The following is a 24,025-nucleotide window of genomic DNA, read 5'->3' on the forward strand; positions in this document are numbered from 1 at the left end:
ATTGATTTTGATACCATTACCAATAATGAAGATTCTGTTGTTGCCATAGAAACTGAACATAATTTTGATACCATCACAAATAATCACAATTTTCACACATTCTGGCAATTGCATGTTCCTATGTACAAAGAATTTTCTAAAAAGGAAATAAAATTTCCTCATAAAAGTTGTTTTGTTCAACAACAAAATTTCCTCAATGAACTTTCACTACCAAAAGAGTGTGTTTTTATATATAAATAAAACAGTACATAGACCACAAAGGACACAACAAATATATGCAATGAATCAGGATATACAACATCTCAGCCAAAATTATTGACCATGGATTTTATAAAGCAGCACAAATTCGGCCAAGAACTCAACTCCATGATGGTGACGACGGTTTATAGACGGAATCTTGCCAAGTTGTCGAACCATAATTCAAATCGAGGTTATGGAGCTGTTCCATCAACTGCGAACGCCTTTCCTTGAAAAAATCAAGACGAGTAGTTAACTCTACTAATGTTGAAGATGCTACTGATGGATGTCTTCCATACTCTATCACCTGAATAGAATGCTACTAGATCAGTTCCTAATCATTTGGAAGCATAAAAGATAATACAGTATGGTACACTTTTCGGGAATACAACTTAATCGAGCGCTTATCCTTATGACCTTCCTATAGATCTGCTCAGCTTATTTCATAAGTTTCTATATGACTACAACTTTGTTGGAATAAGCTAAAAAAGTTTATAGGAATGTCATAATCTATTTTCATAAGCTCTTCCAAACACTCTCTTAGTGCAAATATGATAAACCCAAATAAGCTATCAGTAAGCACTTCTAACCTTATGTACTAGTGGAACGAATTTATGACAACATATACGAAACTTAATTCTGACCAATTGAATGAATTGGTGTTAATAGAATTTTGAATAAGAGCCAGATTCCAAGTACCATTACTTGAACTTGATTCTTACCTCTGCTGCCCTTGAGGTGAAGGGAACTGAGCCAGAATCAACAGCACCGATATCATCAACAGACATGCTCGTCGATGCCTCGGTACTTTTTGAATCACTGGGACTGGAGTCCATGAATTGCTTCCGAGAAGGCTGCCTACTACCGTTACCGCCTCCCAATACTTGACCTTTGATATTTCTCCAATCTGTGCTCAACAAACTCTCCTGTTGACATGAAAACACGAATTATACCCGTGTAACGTGTTATTGAAGTAAGAGTGCCCAAAACTATGAAAGTATGCATCATTCAGAAGCAATGAAATGATTTTATCATAAAAATGAACAATAAAAACAATAACATTCATTCCCATTTTGCAATCATTTAAATACTAACCGGAATGAAGTTGAAGAAACAGAATTGAAAAACATAAAATAGGAAAATTGTTATGCACACATCTCTTCTTTCTGATTTCTCCCCTTTATTGATTCAGTGACAGACTATAAAACATACCTCAGTCCTTTGTTTCCTTTCATGATTTACGGAGGCAAGGGTTGAATCAAAATCTTGCTGCAGAAATCTTCTGCAAAATCCAAATAAACTTATATAGCAACTAAAGAGTTTTATAAGTTCACGAGCCAAGCACGTGGCCGTGGATACAAAGAAATCTTTTTATAAGGAAGAAGAGGAAATGAGTAGGAAAACACTCTGACGACAAGTAGATGATTCTCAGCATCGATGCCAGTGGGCAGGAGCCATGTAAAGATGTAGTAATTACGAAACCGGTAAAAAAATAATATTTAAATTGGAGTTGGTGTCATTTTCATGTGGGACTGGCACCAGTTGAAAGTTCCTCAACTACTAACACAGATTTCATTTGAATGGTATTGGTACGAGTAAACATTTAACACAATAATGCTAAAAATCAATGTAGGTCTGCATACTCACTGCTGAGGGTGATTTTGGGTCTGTTGGTATCGATCACCCGCATCAGTAAGTGAACCAAAGTGATGTTGTCGTTGCTGATTAAGTTGATGGTGAAGGTCCGCAACTTTCTGCTTCAATCTGGCCACATCAGCTTCAGCAAGTGCAATCTCCTCCAGCTCAGCCTTTGTCTTTATATGGCAGATTTCATAAGATTATGTGTACTGGAAAAGAATTAAAAGGGAAAAAGAATAGAAAATTTCTGTAGAGTATGAAAGAACCTTGGAATCCATGCCACGCGAACCGGAAAACTGTCCTGAAGACATGCTCAAACCAACTTCCAGTGCAGCTCTAAGATCCCTTTCAGATTGCAACTGTTCTTGCAATCTTGAAACCTTTAGGGTAAAAGATTAGTTAGAACTTGCTAATGGAGAAAAATAGTAAGAATCAAAGGTAGTGTACATCAATTTGAAATACACAGTAAAAGTAAAGTCGGGAATAGTGTCTAGAAATGAAATGCCATATAGAAAACAAACAACAAAGTGCAGAATAAACCAGCAAATCAAATTATTGTTACAATTCATATCGTGAAGAGATAGATGTATAAACGAAGATTACATCTTGTTCAAGCGCCAAACGCCGCTCATGCAAAGCTTGCTTCCTTCTCTCTAAGCTAGCTTGTAAAATTGCATTGCCTCTAGCCTAAAATGAAGACAAGATGAACTTCATAAAAGATTAAGTATCTACATTATATTATTTGACAAAAAATGAGTTAGCAAACGGAATCTACCTCCTTCGCAATTCTGTGTTGCAAATCATTTTTTGCAATCTCTAGCCTCTGAATAGCAAGCCTAAAAACATAAAAGGATTGAAAGTTTATTGACTTTCAAGGTAAAAAAATCGAATAAGAAAAAAGGAGTCATGTAAGAATTACATCACATAGTAAAGAGCTAGCAATAGATAGTTGCTAATGTGCTGTGTTTATTTTAATAAAGTGAAGTATCTTACTCCTCTTCTCCAGAAGAATCAACAGATTCCACTGACGGTGTCTTCCTCGGCTGCCAAATACAGAACAAATTTATCAGATGCCAAATTTGAAGACCGAAAACTATGTAGTTTGGGCAGGACATCTTAATTTTGCCTCCTACCATCGTAACGGTTAACATATTAAGTTGGCATATTTTAATTGTCACAGAATTGTAATCAGGTACGTTGTCACTTGCCATATAAAAACTCATGCTTTGAAAATAGTCATCGTGAATCTAAGGATGTAAATAGTTAAAAAATAACAACTTACATTGCTCCTTCCCCAGAACGTTGACCGTTTAGAACTGAAACTACTGCTACTAGCTTTACCAGTTTGCTTTGCAGAACCTGATTCAATCCCAAGCACAGGTAAATGGTTTCCAGAATCCAAAGAAGATAAAATCTCACCCATAGAACGATAGGATTCAGCACAAGGCAACAAATTTGGAGTATCCTTCTCATTACCCTTTCTTTGTTTGTTTTGGTCCACAGGCGATGGGGTAATGGGATCAGCATTTAGATTTTTATTTTCAATCTTCGTGTGGATACCAGTAGACGATCCAACATCAGAATCATCGCCTCCAAATGCCTGTATGGGCACAAATGAGTTTAAGAGAGGAAAGAGGAAAAAAATAAATTTGCTGTTTACGGCAAGATATTTAGATATCTCTCTACCTAACATGATCAGTAGCATATATGAAGAAACGTGTTTGACTTAAGTTTATAATAAATACAAGTAAATGACTCTATCCCGATGAACACAGACTCCTCTTCTCTCATGATCACATACACTCCCTCGTAATTGTAAAAATGCTACACTAAATCCAATGCTGTCAGGCCCAATAGATTTGTTTACTCAGACATTAGCATATAGGGGCCTTGCGGTCAAATACCATTCTTATCCCGTCCACTCTAGCCTCGGGTGCAGTCATAAATGTGTACTTCCACTTTCACAAACTACTAGAAGTCAGAACAAGGGGGTGAGTGACACTTGACCACAACATTTCATGAACTAACTGTTTACTGAATTTGTTAGATTTTATAAATACGTGGGATTTCTGTGTAATATTTCATAATTAAAGGGAACCTTGTAATCATAAAGATCACTTCCAGCATAACCGCTACTTTCACTCAATTTTCCACTGTGTACACGTTCGGCATCATCATCTGTCTCTGGACCAACTTCATTCTCTGCATCGTGAGCACCATTTTCTTTCACGTCTATATTATCATCATCAGTCGAATCTTCAGAACCGCTGTTTTCAACCCGTGAATCTGCTGACATGGAACATCTCTGTATATTTTCTTCCTGAAACAAATGAAAAATAGAAGTTATTAGAAGTGCCAAAACTTTCCAATCACTCTACCAAGTGACCATGAGTAAACCATAAGAAACACAACATATAATTCTAGTTGTAGAGGAACAACATATGGCACAAATGGTCAAACATCCAAACTATTTTAGCTAGGTACATCACATCTGAAATTTATAGAAACGGTTAACTTAATAAACAAGCTAAACAGCAAAAACTTTATCGTAAGTTTGCACCTTTGACGCAAGAAAAATAAAACCATAAGCACAGAAAAGAAAAGGTGAGCCTAAGAGTCTTTTAATGCAGCAACAAACTTTAAGTCTCATTCATTTATACAGAGACAACCCATAAAGTCATCAATCAAAGGAATAAAGCGCAATTGAGAGTCTCTTACATCGAATATATTCTCATACTCCTCCAACAAATTAGTAATAATTGCTTGAGCATTATTAGCAGCATTAGCAGCAGCAAGAAGCTGAGCTGAATTATCACCACTAACATCAAATTCATCCTCCAGTTCACATTCTCCTGCTAGTAGAGGCCGTAAGAGCAAAGGTGCCATGCAAGCAGCAACAGCAGATGGAGTCATCCGATTCTCATGAGAATGAGAAGCAATTGTATGCATCATCTTCAGAATTCTGAAAAGGTAGTGATAACAAGAATTAAATTATATTTCCTTCATGTTATGACATTAAAACACATTTTTTCATAAACATCATATATTTTCCTTTTATTATTAGTACGAAGACAAAAAGAATGATGTGATTTTTGCACCATTTTTTATATTATAATAATTAACAACTTTTATCAGTTATTAAATGGGTATTAAAGCTACACATGAAGTTTACACTTTACAGTATGTAAATGGCAACAGCACCACTTAGGAAAAGAAGAGACGTGATAAATGCAAAGTCATACGAGGATGACATCTATGCAAATGGAGATAAGGGAAGAGAGATATCATCTATCATAGGGAGAGGTGAGGGAGAGAAAGAGGACCTCTGTAACAAACGTCGATTTGGCTCGGGAAAGGTCTCCGCTATAGCACAGCGCATTGCATTAAGTCTAGCTTCCTTGCGATCAATTTCTTGTAAAATAAAAACAAGTAGCAACAGCATGAACTTCTGAAGAACAGATTCACATCCAAAGAACCACAACTATAAAACAAAACTTAACAGCTAAAAAGTTCGTGGAGGAAAAATAACACAAACACGAGACATATCAACATTGGTGGTATTGCATATCATATAGACAAGATGTAATAAAATTGGGGCGAGGGGGAAAATATAAGATTCAAATAACACAAATGAGTGGTATTGCATATCACTGATAGGCCAATCACTCATTTGGCCTTCTTGTTTTCACCAAGGCTTTGTCAATACTTAGTACCAAACCACATAACATTCTTAACAAGTTCAATTATACTCTTCAAAGTTCAAACATATTCATATTTTGAAATGTGAAATTATCCTATAACCAAAATTCATGCGAGAAAAGCATAAAATATTCACAGTACCAACCAGGATAGTTTTCACCACGAGTTATTTATACCTAATAACCAACATTAAAATATTTCCACTGCCACCACATAATCTTTATTCTATACCAAAATCTAGATTGTATCAATACACGTTTCTATGCCAGTTTACAGCATATCATATGAAATAAAAAGAGAAAACAAACACACTCAGCAGGAATTCACGAGAATACAAACACATACTCCACTCTAAAAAAATATGGTTATATAGAAAATAAACAGAGCTAAACTTACTATAAGCCTCCAACAAAGCAGTACAACATGAAGCCGGAACTGGAGATGACGGAAGCTCCCTAAGAACATGCTGTAAATATACCCAATGCATTACCATTATACAAAATCCAGGATCCATAGTATATTAATTATACCATAACTTTTCTTGCTTCCTAATCTGATACTTATTAACACTTGAAGTTGATGAACGGGTGCATGATCAATTTAAGGCCTCAAGTTCTGAATTTTTAAGAATAGAAAACTATAGGCAAAGATATTTCTCGCTTATATTAAATTTTGCAAAATATACAGATTTTAGATTTGACTCCAAAGCACTTTAGGCAATAAGTAATAAGTACTAGAAAAAAGAGGGTTTACTCCTTGTGCTAATGTATAGTTTGTTTCATGTATTCATATTCATTAATCACACATTATGAAAACTAATATAAATACCTTAACACAGTCACCGACTACATGGGCATCCTCGCCAGAAGGAAATTCAGTCTTCCCTGGAAATATAAGTGCAAAATAAGGTATTAAGTTTCATGCATTTGATGGGGTGAGGGTTTCAACAAAATAAATTGTATTAGCATGGATATTATCTGTAATGGTCTTTCATCTATAAAGGGTGACTGAATTGAAAAGTGGCTCTATATTTTGCAATATGGAAATTTGGATGCAATGAAGAGTATATATATCAGAACAATCGAAAATCCTTGAAAAAAGAGAAAAATTGTGATTGATGAGAATTTCTTTTACCACTATCGGAATGCATCTTTGTTATTTTGGTATTCTGGATTTGCGAAGTTTAGATTTTATTTCTTCCATTCTTTGATTGTTAATGTTTTAAACTCCAAGTGAACTTTGATCAGTGGTATCTACACCAAAAACCTAATCTCTTTAAACACACTTGAAGTGCTAGGGCATTTAAGATAATGGTAAATACCTTGCTCGTATTCTTGAACTCTCCGATCTACTTCCTCAACATCTGCAGACTGCCGCAGAATTCCTTCAACTTTAGTCCCTGCAAATGAAATATAGTTAAATCAGCAAAGACCCTTTAATGATGAACAGTGAGAACATGATTCATGCATTCAACATTTTTATCCCTTTCCCATTAGCCATTGGGGAAATTGAGGTATGATATGTTCACTTATCAAGATAGGCATAATATTAGTTTTGAATGACAGAGGAAATAACACTTTGACGATGTCTAACTCCTAAGGTTTGAAACATGGGACAATAAAAAGTGAAATAAAATACAACTGCATTGCATACTTTTTGAAGATCATAACTTACCATACTTTTCCAGAAACCGGAGAGCTTTTTCAAGGAAAGATGGACCACCATCAATGTCTTCCAGTGCTAGTAGAATTGGTCTTCCTACAACCAAAGACTTAACTGGACGTTTGTCCCTCCCTGGAAGCACAATACAAAATGTGAAAATGACGATGACAAATAAAATGAAATTCTGGTTTTTATTTAAGACCAAGTTTCAAAGGCCTTAAAAACACCCCAAAATAACAAAACCAACACAAGTATTGGCATGCAAGCAAAAAAATTTGATAAACTTAGACAAAATTGGTAAGATGTAATGAATAATGAATACAAACGTTGATGGAAAGACCCTTCAATAGAATCGCTTGTGTCATTCCGAAAAATCCCATTATGTCCCATAACAAGGGCAGCACTTGGTGCTTGTGTAAGGGCTTGTTCAAGAGCTGTCTTCCATTCGAACAAGTCTTCTGATGTCTCAGCCTGATATTCGAAAAAACAATGAGAATAGGAGAATTTATACAGCCCATCAACTTAACATGGCATTTAATCGTCTTCTTCCAATTTCTCTAAGAACTTACATCCTTTTAGAAATTTGCATGATAGAGAAGTTACTGAATTAGAGTCCTGTATGGTATTTCTTGAATCTAGTCAATTTTCTATGAGCGATGACAAAAGAGTTTGGTCTCTTGATTCTTCACGAGTATAGTGCTCTAAATCTTATTTTCAATTCCAGATTAAATCTAATCTTCTTCCAATATCTAACCCTCTTTTATTGTATTCTCTTATTCCTTCATAAAGTTTTTCCAAAAAAAAATAGTGATACTTATACTTCAACCCAGTCTTCCTAATAACACAGTAGTAAACGAATCACCTTAAGAGTGAATGCACGCCCATCACGTCCATCCGGGAATAATACCGTAAGCAGTTTTTTGTCTTCTCTAACAACAACGCTGGAAAATAAAATACAATTTTAAAACAACATCAAAATTTAAACTAAAAAGAAAAGTCAATTCACAATGCATACCTCCCTGAATTGTTTAAGTCGATACCACCCAAAGTCAGGTTTACTTCACCACCTCTTTGTGGAAGGGCACTCTACACGACCAATCAACATAAGAAATCATACACAAAGGCAACAAAAGTAAGTCCCACATTATATGGTCACACACATCATGCATAGCAAATAAAATGACATTCTTCAAAAGCAAATGAGCACAAACTATATTCATAAATAGGAGTTCATATATTGATAAAACGTAATTAAAAACTATTTTATTTCTTATGCAAAAAATCATGATCTATATATCTCTATCAACTTAATTAAGTGTGGGATCATGTAGAACAGAAGAAGAAGGATTAAAAGAATAAAGATAAAACAATATCCAAGTAAAGATGATGAAAAGAATGGGGAAGATTTGAGTGATACTTACAGGGTCGTTTTTGAAAAAAACCAATGATGTGCGTGTGAGTATAAACCACCGCTTTTTCCAAGACTTCCATCCTATCCCTACATTGGGAATAACGGGAAACAAAGATAAATTCCAACATCGTTTATTTGTTTGGATATAATAAATACCACTGAGAACGGAAGCGCCACAAAATCAATGGAACCTCGTACATCCTCTCAAGAATATGGAAAATGAACAAGAGCAGGGGAAAAACATAAAAACACCAACCTTTAGATGATATGAAAAGTGGACCACTTTTGAAAACCTGCCACATAGTCACATATGTTAGGAACCAATACCTTATGACTAGAATTAATTTGGCAACAAAACTAAATTGGAACAGCTTCTCATTGTTCTCTTTTACTTTCTATGCAAGCACAAGCTGGTCACAATTTTGTGGACTGTGAGGCACTTAAGTAGGCCTAACAAATGTTGAAAACTTGGAATAAATACCTATATGGCTATATCTTCAAGGTCACCTCTTTGTAGATAAATTGGCTATTAAATAGGATTGCATTTATGGCTTGTTTGGCTATTAAGTAGACCTTGTTTCGTTTATTAGTTTCACTGTTTATAGTTTTTCAGTTTGATCATTTTGGAGGATGCTTTATCCTCCCACTCCGGGCTCTGTTGCACTTCTTTCCCTTTTCAAAAGAAACAAGGGCAGTCCAGTGTACGAGACACCCACCTGATAGGTATGGAGAGGGTAAATATGTGCAGCCTTGCCCCACATGTGGGGAAGCTGATTCCGAGACTTAAAGCGGTGACCAGGTCACAAGATAGCAACCTTATTTTGTGTCGAGTCTCATCCCCACTTCTTTTCTTTTCCAATTTGTAATTTTTTTAGAACAAATGTTACTTTTTCTGGGACAGATCGTAAGTTGTAGCAAATCACAATCAATTAAAAAATTTCCTTTTCTATACTGCATACTTAGAAATCATTAAGATCCCAAGTTAAGTAACGAAAATTAACATATGTACACCGAGGCTATGAAAAATAACAAATGCACCCTTAAAACATGGCAATAATAAGAATATCCCAATGTTATACAAACACTATAATGCATCATATCATAATTTTGTTAACATGCATAACTGCGATTTACTAAAATCTCAATGTGCAATAGGGAAACAGAGAATACTGGCCATGTGTCAGGAAGATAGACTAACACATTAAAACGGTCCAACTAATTAGGCCATGGACAGCTTCATGAATAGCTACGGATACAAGGAAAGATTCGCTTTATTGCCATTAAATTTAAACTACGTGGTCAAGAACTATCTCACACTACATTGCTCATATAAACCATTTAGTGTAATACATTTTAATAACAGTAAAATAACAGGAGTCTAATTTCCGAACAAAAGTTCACAGAAGACCAAAAATAGTATTTATATTGGGAAAGTCTTGACTAGTCCAAGCTAGTTATTCGCTGCCCCTGTTTGAAAAAATCCTAACTTCCGAACTAAGTACACTCTGCACCATTGTTCCTAAACAAATTCAATTTAACACTCTGCACCAAACTCAAATTTCTTCACTCTTTTCATGTCATTTTCAAGGAACAAACACAAACACACATCAAACCAAATGCATCCCAGTTCAAGCAATAAAAATCATCTTTCAAAATCAAAATTGACAACCTTTTTCTTCATTAATTGCTTTCAGCATTAACTAAAAGTTAGATTTTTTTATTTATTAAAAAATGGTATTGATTAATTCAGGAAAATATACCGTATTAGAAGCCCCAAGTCGAGGTCGCTCGAAAGCTGCTATAGAAGCTGACATTTTCTACACACAGAGCTTATCAATGGAGACTAAAGAGCCACCATGGCAATTTGCCACTCTCACTTACTTTTAAACTAAAACCGAAAATAACCAAAATTGAACAAAAATCAGCCACATTTGAAACCCCACAAAATCAATCCCATTTCTCCATTGACTCAACTCATCAGAGAGATCCACACACTAAGAGCTTCAAAGACAACAATGAATCCCTAAGATCTGACCCACAAAAGCAACAAACTTTCAACACTTGGGGTTCGATGGGGTGAATCAAAATCCAAACTTGATTCTATCCTCACACAAAACACAACAAAAGCAACTCCTTCTATTCTGGGTTTTCCTATTTTTTTCAAAATTGTGTCACTTTCTGAGTGATTTTGATGCAGTTACCGATTGGATTACATGGGAAGAGAAAAAACAAAAGTGGTTTGAGAATTGTTGAGGTTGTAAATGTGAAAATAATAATAATCAGAAGACAAGGGTTCTTTGCTTTTCACCTACTTCTACTGTTTCTCTCTCTTTGATGAATGTTTGGTAGAGAGAGAAAGTGAGACATGGAATACAAAGGAAAGGGTTTGAGTCCTCTGTAGTCAAGTTCGTGTCTTGTCAGTTAATGTTACCAATCAAAATCTGCCACGTCACCAACAACACTGAGTTTTTTACCTACAGAAATTAAGATTGATGGTTGGATATTGATGTGTAATTCAAATTCATTCACCTCTTAATTAATTTTTTATCTACTAAAAACACTCTTAGCTCAAAAAGATGGTGAATTTTTTAATTGTTTAAATTTATCATCTTTTTCTATGGGTATAGCATTTAATAAGCTCTTAATTAAGCATATCATGATAATTTTCTTTTAATAATGATGTTAATTAACAAAATTAACATATCAATAAAAACACACGATTAAAAAAATTATTAAAGTGTATTGAGAGTTTAATGTTTAAGATTAATGAACTCATATTAGGGATTTAGTTTCGGTTGGTTTTAAGGCTAAAGCTAATTACTTTTGAACGAAAAATATTATTATTGTTCTAGATTAGTTTAATTATGAATTAAATATAATTTGAAAAACCTAAATCAAGTCATGTGGAACTAATATTTATAAAAAATTAATAAGTTAATTGAGTAAAGTTATAATTGATTAATAAATATTTTATTTTTATAATTTATAGAAAGATGAATTAGAGTATAGTCTATGAAAACAAATGGAAAAAATAGCATAAAAATTTGTAAATAAAAAAAAATGTAACTTGAAGGGTTCATGAGCCTTTTGATCGTACTCTAAAGAGTAATCTCTGTTCTATATATTCTAAAAAAAATATGGAGAAAAGAATATATGTATTAACAATATAAAAAGTTAAAATGAATTGTGTATGATGTAGGATAATTCTTTGACATTACAAAGTTTCATTTATATACCTTAACTTATTTTTTTAATTCGGATGCCTATATTTTACAAAATATGATTAATCAAACACTTTTTAGAGTAATGTTCTGTATCAAATATAAAATGTAATCGTTCAGATAAATCACCACCAAGGTGGTGTAATTAATGTTTTGTATCAAATATTAAACTCTTAACTCTTGTTTCATATCGTATTATAGACGAAGATGGGTGCCTTATGCTTCAGAAATAAGAAATATGAATTAGTCACTTCGTTGAAAATATTTATTAAAATAATAAATAAAAATTGAAATGAATGCTACCCAATAAGATAAAGAATGCACCTGTCAAATATTAAAGGGCACTTCCAAAGTAAAAAAAGAATAAATATTTCATGGTTTCATAATTATAGCTTCATATATATATGTTAGTGGCATCTACCCTTCTTTATGTTTATTCTACTTTTAGCCTAAACACAAAATCATCCATTTATTGAACCTTAGCTTACACTGCAAAAAATCCATTTAATATACATATTCTAAGAAAGAAACAATGAAAGCTTATTGGACACCATTTCAATGGTCATCAAGGAGTAAGATTCTGATTTTTTTCCTTTGTATTTTATTTTAAAGGTAAAAATATAATATTATTTTAAATAAAAATGATATAAATATTAATATATATTGTTTTTTGTTTACTTTGAGTCTCACTCGTCCTAAGCACTTATCTATGATAAAAATATGTAAATAGAATAGTGGAGGGATGGCCAATTTTGGAGGTAACCCATTTGATTGTAGCTGTAGACATTTTGTCCATTTTGGCTATTACAAAAATAATATGATGAATGAGGTTACATTTTTTAATTATGTATTTTTTATTTTCGTATGAAACAGATATTTGTTGTCTTATATCTTCTCTCATTTATTATTGTAAGAGTAAAACATTCATCACACTCTACATGTCCTCAAATTTAGTTTCAAAATTTGAATGGTCAAATAATGAAAATTATACCCATACATTCACTCTACAAATCATTGTTAAGTATTTAAATTTAACAACATGGTATAATTCTGCAATATAATTTATTATAGATTTAATAACCTAAAAACATTGCTAAATGGCCATATATATTAAACCTTATTTAAACAAATATCTTTAGACAAAAACTTGATAATTTATAACCTAAACAATCATGTTTTGCTGCAAAGATTCTTGAAAACATTCTTTAACAAAGACCCATGCAAAGGTGCATAAACAACAATAGAACAATCTTCATTAAACTGATCCACAACCTCACAACAATCTTTATGAATAGTAGTAACACTTGGTAACCAAAAAGATGACATAATCTCCTTCATGCATCTATATTCAACAGCAACATCATCAAAACACTTCCTCAAATTTATCAATGGAGCTTTGGGTGGAACATTAAGTATTGTTGGTGTTGGTGTTGGTGTTGGTGTTTGTTTGGTGCAATGATTCTTCAAAGCATTCTTTAATATAGGACTTTGCAAAGGTGCATACACAACATTAGAACAATAATCTTCATTGAACTCATCCAAAACCATGCAACATTCTTGATCTATAGTTGCACTTGGTAACCAGAAAGATGATGCAATCTCTCTCATGCATTTGTATTCAATAGCTACATCAGTGAAACATTTCTTCAATGAGAATTGTGATGGAGGTGTAACTAGCAATGCTTCACTTTGCCCTAGTGTAACAACACAACTCAACAAACATAAAACAACAAATGAAGAAAACTTAGCCATTTTTTTTGGTTAATTCAACTTATCAAAGAAAAGTAAGCAAATTAAATATTTTAGTGTGATGGTTCTATAGGTAGTGAGTGAGTGTATTTATAACATTATTCCACGTGATTTGATTTAGTTGTTATCATTATTTCTCTATCATCATTCTTTTTGTTGTTAAAAATCTTGGCCATTTTGTTGTTATTTCTCTATCACCATTCTGATAATTAGTTATCTTCATCAATTAAAAAATATAATAATTATGATCTTCATATATATTATAAGTTTGTTTTAAACTAGAAAAAAGGAAGGATAAAGATTATGGCATATGAATTTGTTGAAAGTTCTCAAAGAACATGATAAGGATAATAATTAAGAATTAGAATCTATAACAACTTTTATTTATAATTTATTATTCTTTTTGCGATTTGAGAGTAAGGATCAGACCCCGCCACAAACACATTTGATACTTGTTGAATTTGTTATCTGTGAGTCTTTAGTTACCCAACGAATCTATGAGTACCTACAAATTAAATAGTAATAAAAATAATTTCGAGTAATTTATATAATTGCGTGTTTGTTTCTTATAAATTGATTATTTGAACATAATTTAAAGTTTTAAACACATTTTAAATTGATTATTTGAACATTAAGATACAAAATTGATTTAATAAGAATTGTTCAATCAAAATAATTTTATATTACACATGATAATTAACAACATAACATCACATCATTACTTAACAATGTAACAAACATATTATTCATATTTATGAATTAACAACATAACATTATAAATTAACAATAAATATATATATATATATATATCATTTTATATATCAAATTACGTATCCATAATAATAAGTAATATTGAAAAGACTTTATCTAAAATGAGTATATTATATATATATATATATATATATATAAGAGCAACAGGTCGTCTATTTGATTGCCCGAACCCAAACCTATCTAATAGCATGTCTTAAAATCTCGAATTTCAATTACCTACATGTCCAAGTACATGGACTTAAACCCAGCTCATTGTGACTATTTTTTGCAAGTACCCACAAGTTCGGGTACTTATTATTATCCTTATTTGCGATGGGCAAACGCCCAAAAGGGAGCATATTGTTAAATTCTATAGCTGTGAAATTATTTCTTAAAAAAATATATGATATAGGTTACTTTTCATGAATTTGTAAAAACATTTTTCACAACTTGAACTAACACCCATTGTTAACCCATAAGTGATTACAACGGGCATTTTTTCCATCCACAAGACTCGAACCCGGGTTATTGCTTAAGAAGAATCAAGCATGTACCACTTGAACTAACGCACGTTGTTAACCTATAAGTGATTACAATGTTATGCAGTGGTATTAGATGGGATACTGATTGCCACCACATTGATTAGCTGAGTTACCAAATGATTAGATCAATTGGATGAAAAAAAATTTGATGTATTATCAAAAAATAGTAAAAAAAAATCAACTATCTTGTGCTGTTTTTGTTATTATCCATTCCATATTGGATGAATTTTAAAATATAAAAATTATTTTACAAATTAAAGGTAGATCTAAATCTCCTTCCCTTATTAGAAGGATAATGCGATTTTGGTTTTGTGATCAAATTAAATAGATTCAAATTCAGGGAAGATAATAACGAGTTTAGATCCTAGGAAGTTTCAAAATAGATTAAAAAAATTTGAACGTTATTCAGGATTGATAATTTGATAGCAGGCCAATTTTTTAATTCATCTTGTATGTTTTTTATATTGTATATGTGGGCTAGTTTGAAGCTCCACAAATTTGGGCCTTATTATACTTTAAACATACCAAACTGGCATAGACTCTTATCTATTTAGGATAATTTTAACGAATAAGATTCATCTCCCGTACAAAAGAGTTTAGTATTGGGAATTTGCAAGGATAATTTTTTTAAGTTATTTAATTTCAAAATAAATTAAAATCTGAACAATTGGAAATTTATTTTTACTACATCTTATAATCTGAACTATGTATTGGCCTCTCCTGTAATGAAGAGGAGTCAGAATCAGTTTTAAGAGGATTACCCCACCCATTTATAGTATCCCCAACATTTCCTACTTCTAATTTATATATCATTTTCCTAATGTCAACTTTGTATCTTGAATTTCTTAAAACCATCTTTACTTAGCCTTCTCTTTTTTCTTTCATCCTGTTACATGTGTTCCACTACTTTCTTTTGTTCTAATTTATAGTACAATACTATTTTGTGGGATGGATATTCTTCCATAATTCTTTAATCAGATATATAGGTAATAACACATGAGAAAATAATATTATTGTTTATACAATAACAACCAACATATCTTTATACAATAACAACCAATAAACTATCCCACAATAGTAAAGTGGACTTCATCTTTATACAATAACAACAAGAAACTATCCCACAAATATAAGATCGGTTATATAGATCGAACAACATCATAATACATCATGTTTATTAACCAAAATATTTAGCTATAAGTTTCTTAATGCTCCTATAATTGCTCCTAACCTTGTCAGAAAATACATTTATCCTTACCACGTAGGAGACACGACAACTATTTTCCTAAGACAATCTGTTATTATGAAATAGCTTCCTCTATTTTTCTCCATCATCGTTCCATCATGTGAATTATCACCTCTCACCTTGTTATCACCCTCTCAATTTTGCATTTTCTTTTCATAGTAGTTAGACTCATTCATCCTCAAACCCCCTTAACATTTTGATATCCACCACCTTCTCCATACCCTTTTCACATACCCTTCTTTGGGTTTGTTCTCCCTTCCACCATGGGCAATTGTTGCTCAGGTGGTGCCGAAGACCCAGTCGACAATTCCAACAAGGGAGAAACAAACAACCAACAAGCCAACAATGACCACAATGAAGACTCGGCAACCACCCCACCACCATCATCATCGAAACCATCGCCGCCTGCGCCTTCTCCTAAGCCATCGAAACAATCCCCTATCGGCCCTGTCCTTGGACGGCCGATGGAGGATGTGAAAACCACCTATAGCATTGGGAAGGAGCTAGGGAGAGGACAATTTGGTGTGACACATTTGTGCACACATAAAGCCAGTGGAAAACAATATGCATGCAAAACTATAGCCAAGAGGAAGCTTGTGAATAAGGAGGATCTAGAGGATGTTAAGAGGGAGGTACAAATTATGCATCACCTTACAGGGCAGCCTAACATTGTGGAACTTGTTGGTGCCTTTGAGGACAAGCAATCTGTGAATTTGGTGATGGAGTTGTGCGCCGGTGGCGAGCTTTTCGATCGTATGATCGCAAAGGGACATTACACCGAGCGCGGCGCTGCTTCCTTGTTGAGAACCATTGTCCAAACTGTCCACACTTGCCATTCCATGGGTGTCATCCATAGAGATCTTAAGCCTGAGAATTTCCTCTTGTTGAACAAGGATGATGATTCACCCCTCAAGGCAACAGATTTTGGTCTATCAGTTTTTTACAAGCAAGGTTTTCTTTTAACTCTAAATCATATTCCTTATACATTTCTTTCTTCATTAGTTAATGTCAATAGAATATTAAATTTTAAGGGGTAGGTATAGAAAACAATTGATTAGCGTTGGAGTAAGCATTGGCTAACCCATTTCTTCTAAAAAAACTTGTTTTTGAAACTTTATCATGTGTGATACCAGATATATCAACAGAGTTTTTTATCTTTGATTATATAGATGTCTTTGGGTATGGAGAAATTCAATTCAAATATTCAACCTGTTCCTATGCAACAAAATAGAACTTCTTTCACCATAAAGATGGAAGGATAAACATTTAAATATAGAAACAGAAGATGAACACATACAAATTAAGTTGTTCCTTATAGCTTACATTTCTAATGAGTGCCCGTAGGATGGTCCACTTCCTCTATAATGATATTGAAATTTTAGGTATTGACTCTGGATAAGGATCGTCTGTCCCAAACGGTGTCTTATTCTTTATCTTAAACCAACCATATATTGACATGTGAATAAAAGAAAAAAGAAATAAAATGTAGCAGTCTAGTTGGTTTGGGATATGGAGTAGTACATCATTTGGGACATGTGATCTTTGTCCATCGACTCTGCAGACTAAAAAATAACTAACCCCAACAAATAACTAAACGAGCTTGGCTATAAATGAGAGGACGAAATAATTAGCCTAAAAATATGCCTCTAAGGTCTGGAGCAAAATGATGAGAATATGCTTGTCATATGTAATTTTAGGAAGAAAATGCAAATGCAATATTAAAATTCTAGAATGAAGCAAAATCTAATTGAGTTTATCCTTTGATTCCTTTCTTTTGTGTGACAGGAGAGGTGTTTAAAGATCTTGTTGGCAGTGCATATTACATTGCACCTGAGGTATTAAAGAGGAAATATGGGCCAGAAGTTGACATTTGGAGTGTTGGAGTCATACTATACATTCTTCTATGTGGTGTTCCTCCATTCTGGGCAGGTTTAAATTCTTCATCCACTTATTTTTCTTAAAACTTTCTTATAAATACTATGTTTTCAGAGTTAGATTGGAACAGCTAGCATCCCCTATAAAATTGATAGTATATCTGCATAACTTGAAAGTTGAAACTGAAACAAAGAATTGGTTTTGACAGAATCAGAAACTGGGATATTCAATTCTATCCTACGAGGTCACGTCGACTTTACCAGTGATCCATGGCCCTCTATTTCACCTCAGGCAAAGGATCTAGTAAGGAAAATGTTGAATACAGATCCAAAGCAGAGGCTGACAGCATATGAAGTCCTGAGTAAGTAATATATGATATATATTAATTAACCACCACAGATTGGTTCTGTGTGATTCTACTTATGCACTCATGTTAAACACAGATCATCCATGGATAAAGGAAGATGGAGAAGCACCAGATACACCTCTTGACAATGCAGTGCTGAATAGGCTCAAACAATTCAGAGCAATGGATCAATTCAAGAAAGTAGCTCTAAAGGTAATGCCTATCTATTCTGATGTTTTTTTGTTATGATTTTATCTTGATTGTTGTTTGATAAATCATACTAATGATAATAGCTCTTATCTAGTTAGTTTTAGTCAACATTTTCAGTTGCTATATGTGAGAAATAAAGTTGTACAAATTAAGCAATATGATGTTAAAATTTACAAATGGGTAGGTCATTGCTGGGTGCCTATCAGAGGAAGAAATCATGGGATTGAAGCAGATGTTCAGGGGGATGGACACCGACAACAGTGGAACCATTACAATTGAAGAGCTCAAGCAAGGTCTTGCAAAACAAGGAACTAAGTTGTCAGAACAAGAAGTTAAGCAATTAATGGAAGCTGTAAGTTCTATCCCTTTCTTATTTGTAGTACTGCATGACAAAATAACTTCTGCCTACCACAATTATTTAGACATATTTTCTTTTTCTTCTGAAAATTACAGGCAGATGCAGATGGTAATGGAATCATAGATTATGATGAGTTCATCACAGCCACAATGCACATGAACCGAATGAACAGAGCAGACCATGTTTATACCGCATTCCAATACTTTGATAAAGATAATAGCGGGTAAAGAATTTTTAAACAATGAAATCAATTATAGGTTGAATGTTAAAGCCAAGCTTCTAATCCTGCTGCTTTTCCATTAAATCAGGTACATCACCATTGAAGAACTAGAGCAAGCTCTCCATGAATATAACATGCATGACGGCAGGGACATCAAGGAAATCATTGCAGAAGTTGATGCAGATAATGTAAGTCCGATGCTCAATGAATTAATAATAGGATACTTTTGAAGTTTTAAATAAAACCTACACACCTATATATATGGTTAATATTATATAGTTTTGAATCTTGATTTAGAAAAATTATTACCAAACTTGCGTGTATGTGTAGGATGGGCGAATTAACTATGACGAGTTTGTAGCGATGATGAGTAAAGGACACCAAGAAGCAGTTCCTACCAAGAAAAGGCGTGATTCATTTGTTTCATAGTTAATAGGGATCATCATCTCTTTTAGCCCTGTGCTCTTGGCTGGTGCATAAGCTTATGAATAAAGGATCAAGTACTGTGGTGCAACATAGCTCTCTTTCGTTGGGAGGGGATATAGGTGAGGAAAGGGACAAGGTGGAAAAATACTTTCCAGTGAAAGAAATTATTACTATTGCCGATTACTTAGGAATAAAAAAGGGTGTTTTTTAACAATGTGTAACTTCTGCATCATAATAACAACCAAGTGTTATTCCTAATGGCTGGGTCGACTATTAATTCTGCATCAATAATAAGATTAATTTAATGTGTACATGTATGTGAGAATATATTATATATATAAGATTTAATTCTTATGAATCGTGTGTGTAAATTCTTTACCACTTAACCTACCATGTAAAAAAAGTACACATCATTGAACAACATGACCATCTGTTGGATATGATGATTCTACGGATTGATTCTGAACTCAGCCATTTATTGACAATGGCCGATCTTAATTTATGTCAGTTTCTAAGGTAAGATTCAATATTATGGAAATCAACAGCAATTGTTGCCATAAACCCTAGAAGATGCAAAATAACACTAGTTTTGCTTTCACTTATTGATGAGCACGCATGATATGATCATATGAATGTAAAAAAGCAAGCAACAATTCCGTGTATTGGATTCACTAATAAGAACAACCATCCAATTCAATAGCGCATCAATTTGTCAATTTTCAACTTCATCCACTACACCGACTCAGTACTGAAGAATAATCATCATAGGTGAAATCATTGTGCTTAATTCAATACTACAGCAACTTAAACCATTCATACATATTCAAATAACGATACAAATCAAAACGCACAGCACAGTAACATGAATATACATATAAACCGAAATTCCCAACGAAACCCTAGGAATCGAAATTTAGGAATTGAGAAAACTCTACTTATCTTTAGTAGAGACACCGTATTTTTCTTGCATACGAGTAATCTCATCCTCCTTCTTCTTATGATCGAATTTCTTGCTCATCTTAGCCTGCTGGTAATAGAGAACAATAAGGTAACGGTTCGCGACGTTGAAGCCGGAAAGATGATCGACGGCGGTTTTGGCGTCGTAGATGTCCTCGTAAACGACGAAGGCGGTGCCACGTGTGTCCTTATTAGTACCGATACGGATCTGGCGTATAGCACCGTATTTGCCGAAGATATCGTACATCTCTTCGCTGGTGATGTTGAACGGTAGGTTTCGGACGTAGAGGACTCTGTTCACCTCCGGCGGCAACCGCGTGTTCCCCTTTCTTAAGCTTATCGCCGCCATCAATCAAATGCTTATTCTACTCAGTCATTGTTCCGATCACTCGGACTCGTTTTTATACTACTGTTGGGTAACTTTTCATTGGGCTTTTTTGTTTGGGCTTTTGTTCATTCATTAAGGAAGATATTAATTTAGATGGACACACATCTGCTGCCCCACACTTTGTGTCACTCCATGTCTCATGGACGATTGTTCAAAAAAATATATATTTGAATTAAAATTTGATTATTAAATATTTTTCTCACCAATAATAAGCCCATGATATATGGAGTGGCACAAAACGTGGGACAACAGATGTGTTCTCAACTTAATTTTTCTTTTAAAAGACAATCAAATTTCAACCTTTCCTTCATTCACTGGTATAGATGGCACAATAGGTATTGCCCGTGGGCCGCCTATATAGTCCGCAATTTTTTGCGGGCAGAACATGTAAAATTTGTCTGTTTGCCTGTTTTTACGGGCATGAGTAAGATGGGTCAGACAGTCTATTTTGCCCTCTTTATTCATTGGTGCAAAAGCTAGATGTGTATAAGTGTCCTTTTCTTTTGGTGGCAGGGTAAGTTAATAATCATATAATAACAAATATATTGTGGAGAAAATACATAAAAGAATGATAAAATATAATCTAAACTCGTGATCCTACCAGCTTGTAATGCTGCTAGGGTGATCAATATGGGCGATAGTTAAATTATGTGTAAGATAAATGTTTCAGACAAGTGCAAAGAAATATGTGAATTTAATTACTCAACTCAATGATTAGATCACTTTATAATAACTTTTGAAATATAGTTCATGATTTGATCTCCAAAAAGATCCATGTCATTCATCCATATTATACCAACTTACTCATTTAAATACATAATAAGAATGATGTGACATTCCATTTCATATATCAATAGTTTTCTAAAAACACAATAAAAATTTATTTTCCATCATTTGGTTGGAAAGAAAATAAAGGAAGAAAAAAAAAATAGATTGGGACCTACTAAAAACTTTTCCTCTCATATATGGAGAGAAAATAAATGGAAAAATCAAATTGGTTGTTAACTTATATTAATAAGGCTTGTATTTCGTTGTTTAAATTTCACTAATATACATCTTTTCTTTCTTTCATATTATATAATTAAAAAATCAATATGTTTTACTATGTTTTTTACTTTTTTTTCTCCAAGTTTCATTACATACATTTTTCCTCTTAAACCAAATACAATGTAAATCAAATTAAAACTTCATTATCTACCATAAAAATTAAAACTTTATTATCTACCATAAAAATTATAACTTTATTAAAGTAATTAATTTATTTCTTACATCTTTTTAAACTTTTTAGAAGTATTAAAAAAAAAAAGCTATTTTATTACTTTGATTCTTTTTTATATTACGAGAAAAGATGATATGATTCATACCTTTATGTTCTCTTTTCATTATTTGATGGAAGATTCAAGTGAAGAAAACAAACAAATACAATAATATAGTGGAACTTATGTCTTCATGTTCTTGTCCATGTCTTTTTCATTATTAGTTATAATAGTGTAATAACTATGTACTGTCAATATAAAGATTTATACACATTTAATATATTATCACATTAATTTGTATTATTATTATTTTTGGAAAAGTCAATGATGTTAAACATGAATGGTAAATAACATAACGACAATGTATAAAATTCATACATTTTTTTCTCTAATTATAATTATATTTTTCCCTTCACTTTCCTTCTATTTTCTACCATACCAAACAACTAAAAATTCATCATATTTTCTACTCATTTTTTCTTCTTTATTTTTCATTCCTCAACTTTTCTTTCCTTAATTTTTCTTTCCTAAACCAAACATATATTCTTAAGGATGAAGCTAGTAAAAAAGATGAATTAGAATAAAAATTCAGCATTGATATAAGACATGATTCTAGAAATTGAAAAGACCAAAGAGTTTAGAAACTCATTGAAAAAAGGAAGAATAGTTGAGAGAGTTGATAGAAAGGTTGAAGAAAAAGTATATTCTCATTGAATTGAATTCAATCAACAACCAAGATTCTTCATTTACAAGTAAGTTAACTAATTCCATGGTCATACATGTGTCCAATTACCAACAAATATATATTCTATATTTTATCAATGGCCGTAACCCAATTTGTTAGATAAATAAACTTCTTATAAAGTATGACTCTATCATATATAAAATCTAAGGTTAATATAGATTATGTCCTGTGAGGGTGATTATAGAAAGCATGAAAATAAATACTAATATTGTACTTTAGTTAATCTAATGAATCCATGATAACTAGTTAATTAAATACCAAACTAATGTTATGAAATCCAACCAAAACATCAAATTGGAAGATGTCTCATATTAGGTTTAACAGATTAAACGGTTAAATCATCTGGCTGTACCAGATGATTTTATATGTTATTAACCATTTTTATCTATAAATATATAACTATATCTACATGTAAATTTTTATACAATTAATAATCATGTACAATTGTATAGAACTATCATCTCTCTATCTTCTTTTGGATCGAAGTAAAACAAAACATTAGAGTAATGTTCCATTTTTTTAGTTTTTAAGTGAACCGGACTTCTCGGGTTAATGCGGTTTAACTAGATTTAGCACGACCGAACTGAAATTTTCCCGGTTCAAAGTGGTCCAACCACTCATTCGATCAAGACTACGAACTAAAGTCGTTTTCAAGTCCGGTCAGCAACCAGACCGATCAGACTGTCCAGTCCGGTCCTGTTGTCACAACACTATACCAAACCCAAGAAATACTCACACACCCAAAGATATAATTGGATGTCCATGTTGCAGAATCCAAACCCAAAAGTGGCACATATATAACAGAAACTACTTTTGGCAAGTGAGTTATTTTAAGTTTTATTTAATTTGTTAGAAGTGGCACTTCATTGTTGGAAAAGTTGTATATAAAATTTTCATTTGGTGGACAATAACAGCACCTACCCTAAACTTGGACAGTGTAAAATTTTTGCCCCAACAGAAAAAAAACAAGGTAGGACAGCCACATTTTTTGTCCTACATTCACTCTCAACAAAGTTTTATATACACAAAACCATGAATTTCGGTTACCCCCTCCATGAAATTCTGTCATTGTCAATGCTCATCATAACA

General features: G+C 33.0%; 3 protein-coding genes across 4 annotated transcripts; 1 reads left to right on the forward strand and 2 right to left on the reverse strand.

The window, feature by feature from the left end:
• Window positions 203–11,025, reverse strand: LOC109360837 (rho GTPase-activating protein 7-like). 2 transcript variants are annotated; one of them, XM_019605984.1, is made up of 23 exons: window positions 10,408–11,025; window positions 8,904–8,940; window positions 8,658–8,734; window positions 8,252–8,322; window positions 8,099–8,177; window positions 7,563–7,707; window positions 7,249–7,368; window positions 6,896–6,973; window positions 6,403–6,458; window positions 5,971–6,040; window positions 5,199–5,286; window positions 4,594–4,837; window positions 3,974–4,195; window positions 3,352–3,475; window positions 3,158–3,234; window positions 2,869–2,918; window positions 2,651–2,711; window positions 2,479–2,562; window positions 2,142–2,255; window positions 1,885–2,051; window positions 1,450–1,519; window positions 960–1,163; window positions 203–544 (listed from the first exon to the last, which is right to left on the reverse strand). In XM_019605984.1, exons 1-23 carry the CDS (start codon window positions 10,459–10,461, stop codon window positions 359–361), a joined length of 2,478 nt encoding a protein of 825 aa, XP_019461529.1. In that variant the 5' UTR covers window positions 10,462–11,025; the 3' UTR covers window positions 203–358. The 2 variants fall into 2 exon arrangements, with proteins under 2 accessions (XP_019461529.1, XP_019461528.1); XM_019605983.1 differs by having other exon boundaries at window positions 3,158–3,475.
• LOC109360162 (calcium-dependent protein kinase 17-like) lies at window positions 16,153–19,737 on the forward strand. The gene is made up of 8 exons (XM_019604891.1): window positions 16,153–17,106; window positions 17,941–18,084; window positions 18,239–18,391; window positions 18,474–18,589; window positions 18,771–18,938; window positions 19,040–19,167; window positions 19,253–19,352; window positions 19,495–19,737. Exons 1-8 carry the CDS (start codon window positions 16,419–16,421, stop codon window positions 19,591–19,593), a joined length of 1,596 nt encoding a protein of 531 aa, XP_019460436.1. The 5' UTR covers window positions 16,153–16,418; the 3' UTR covers window positions 19,594–19,737.
• Window positions 20,353–20,934, reverse strand: LOC109360166 (splicing factor 3B subunit 6-like protein). The gene has a single exon (XM_019604895.1). It carries the CDS (start codon window positions 20,894–20,896, stop codon window positions 20,522–20,524), a length of 375 nt encoding a protein of 124 aa, XP_019460440.1. The 5' UTR covers window positions 20,897–20,934; the 3' UTR covers window positions 20,353–20,521.

Source organism: Lupinus angustifolius, chromosome LG11 (assembly GCF_001865875.1).
Source record: "Lupinus angustifolius cultivar Tanjil chromosome LG11, LupAngTanjil_v1.0, whole genome shotgun sequence".
In the NCBI taxonomy this organism is placed as follows: Eukaryota; Viridiplantae; Streptophyta; class Magnoliopsida; order Fabales; family Fabaceae; genus Lupinus; species Lupinus angustifolius.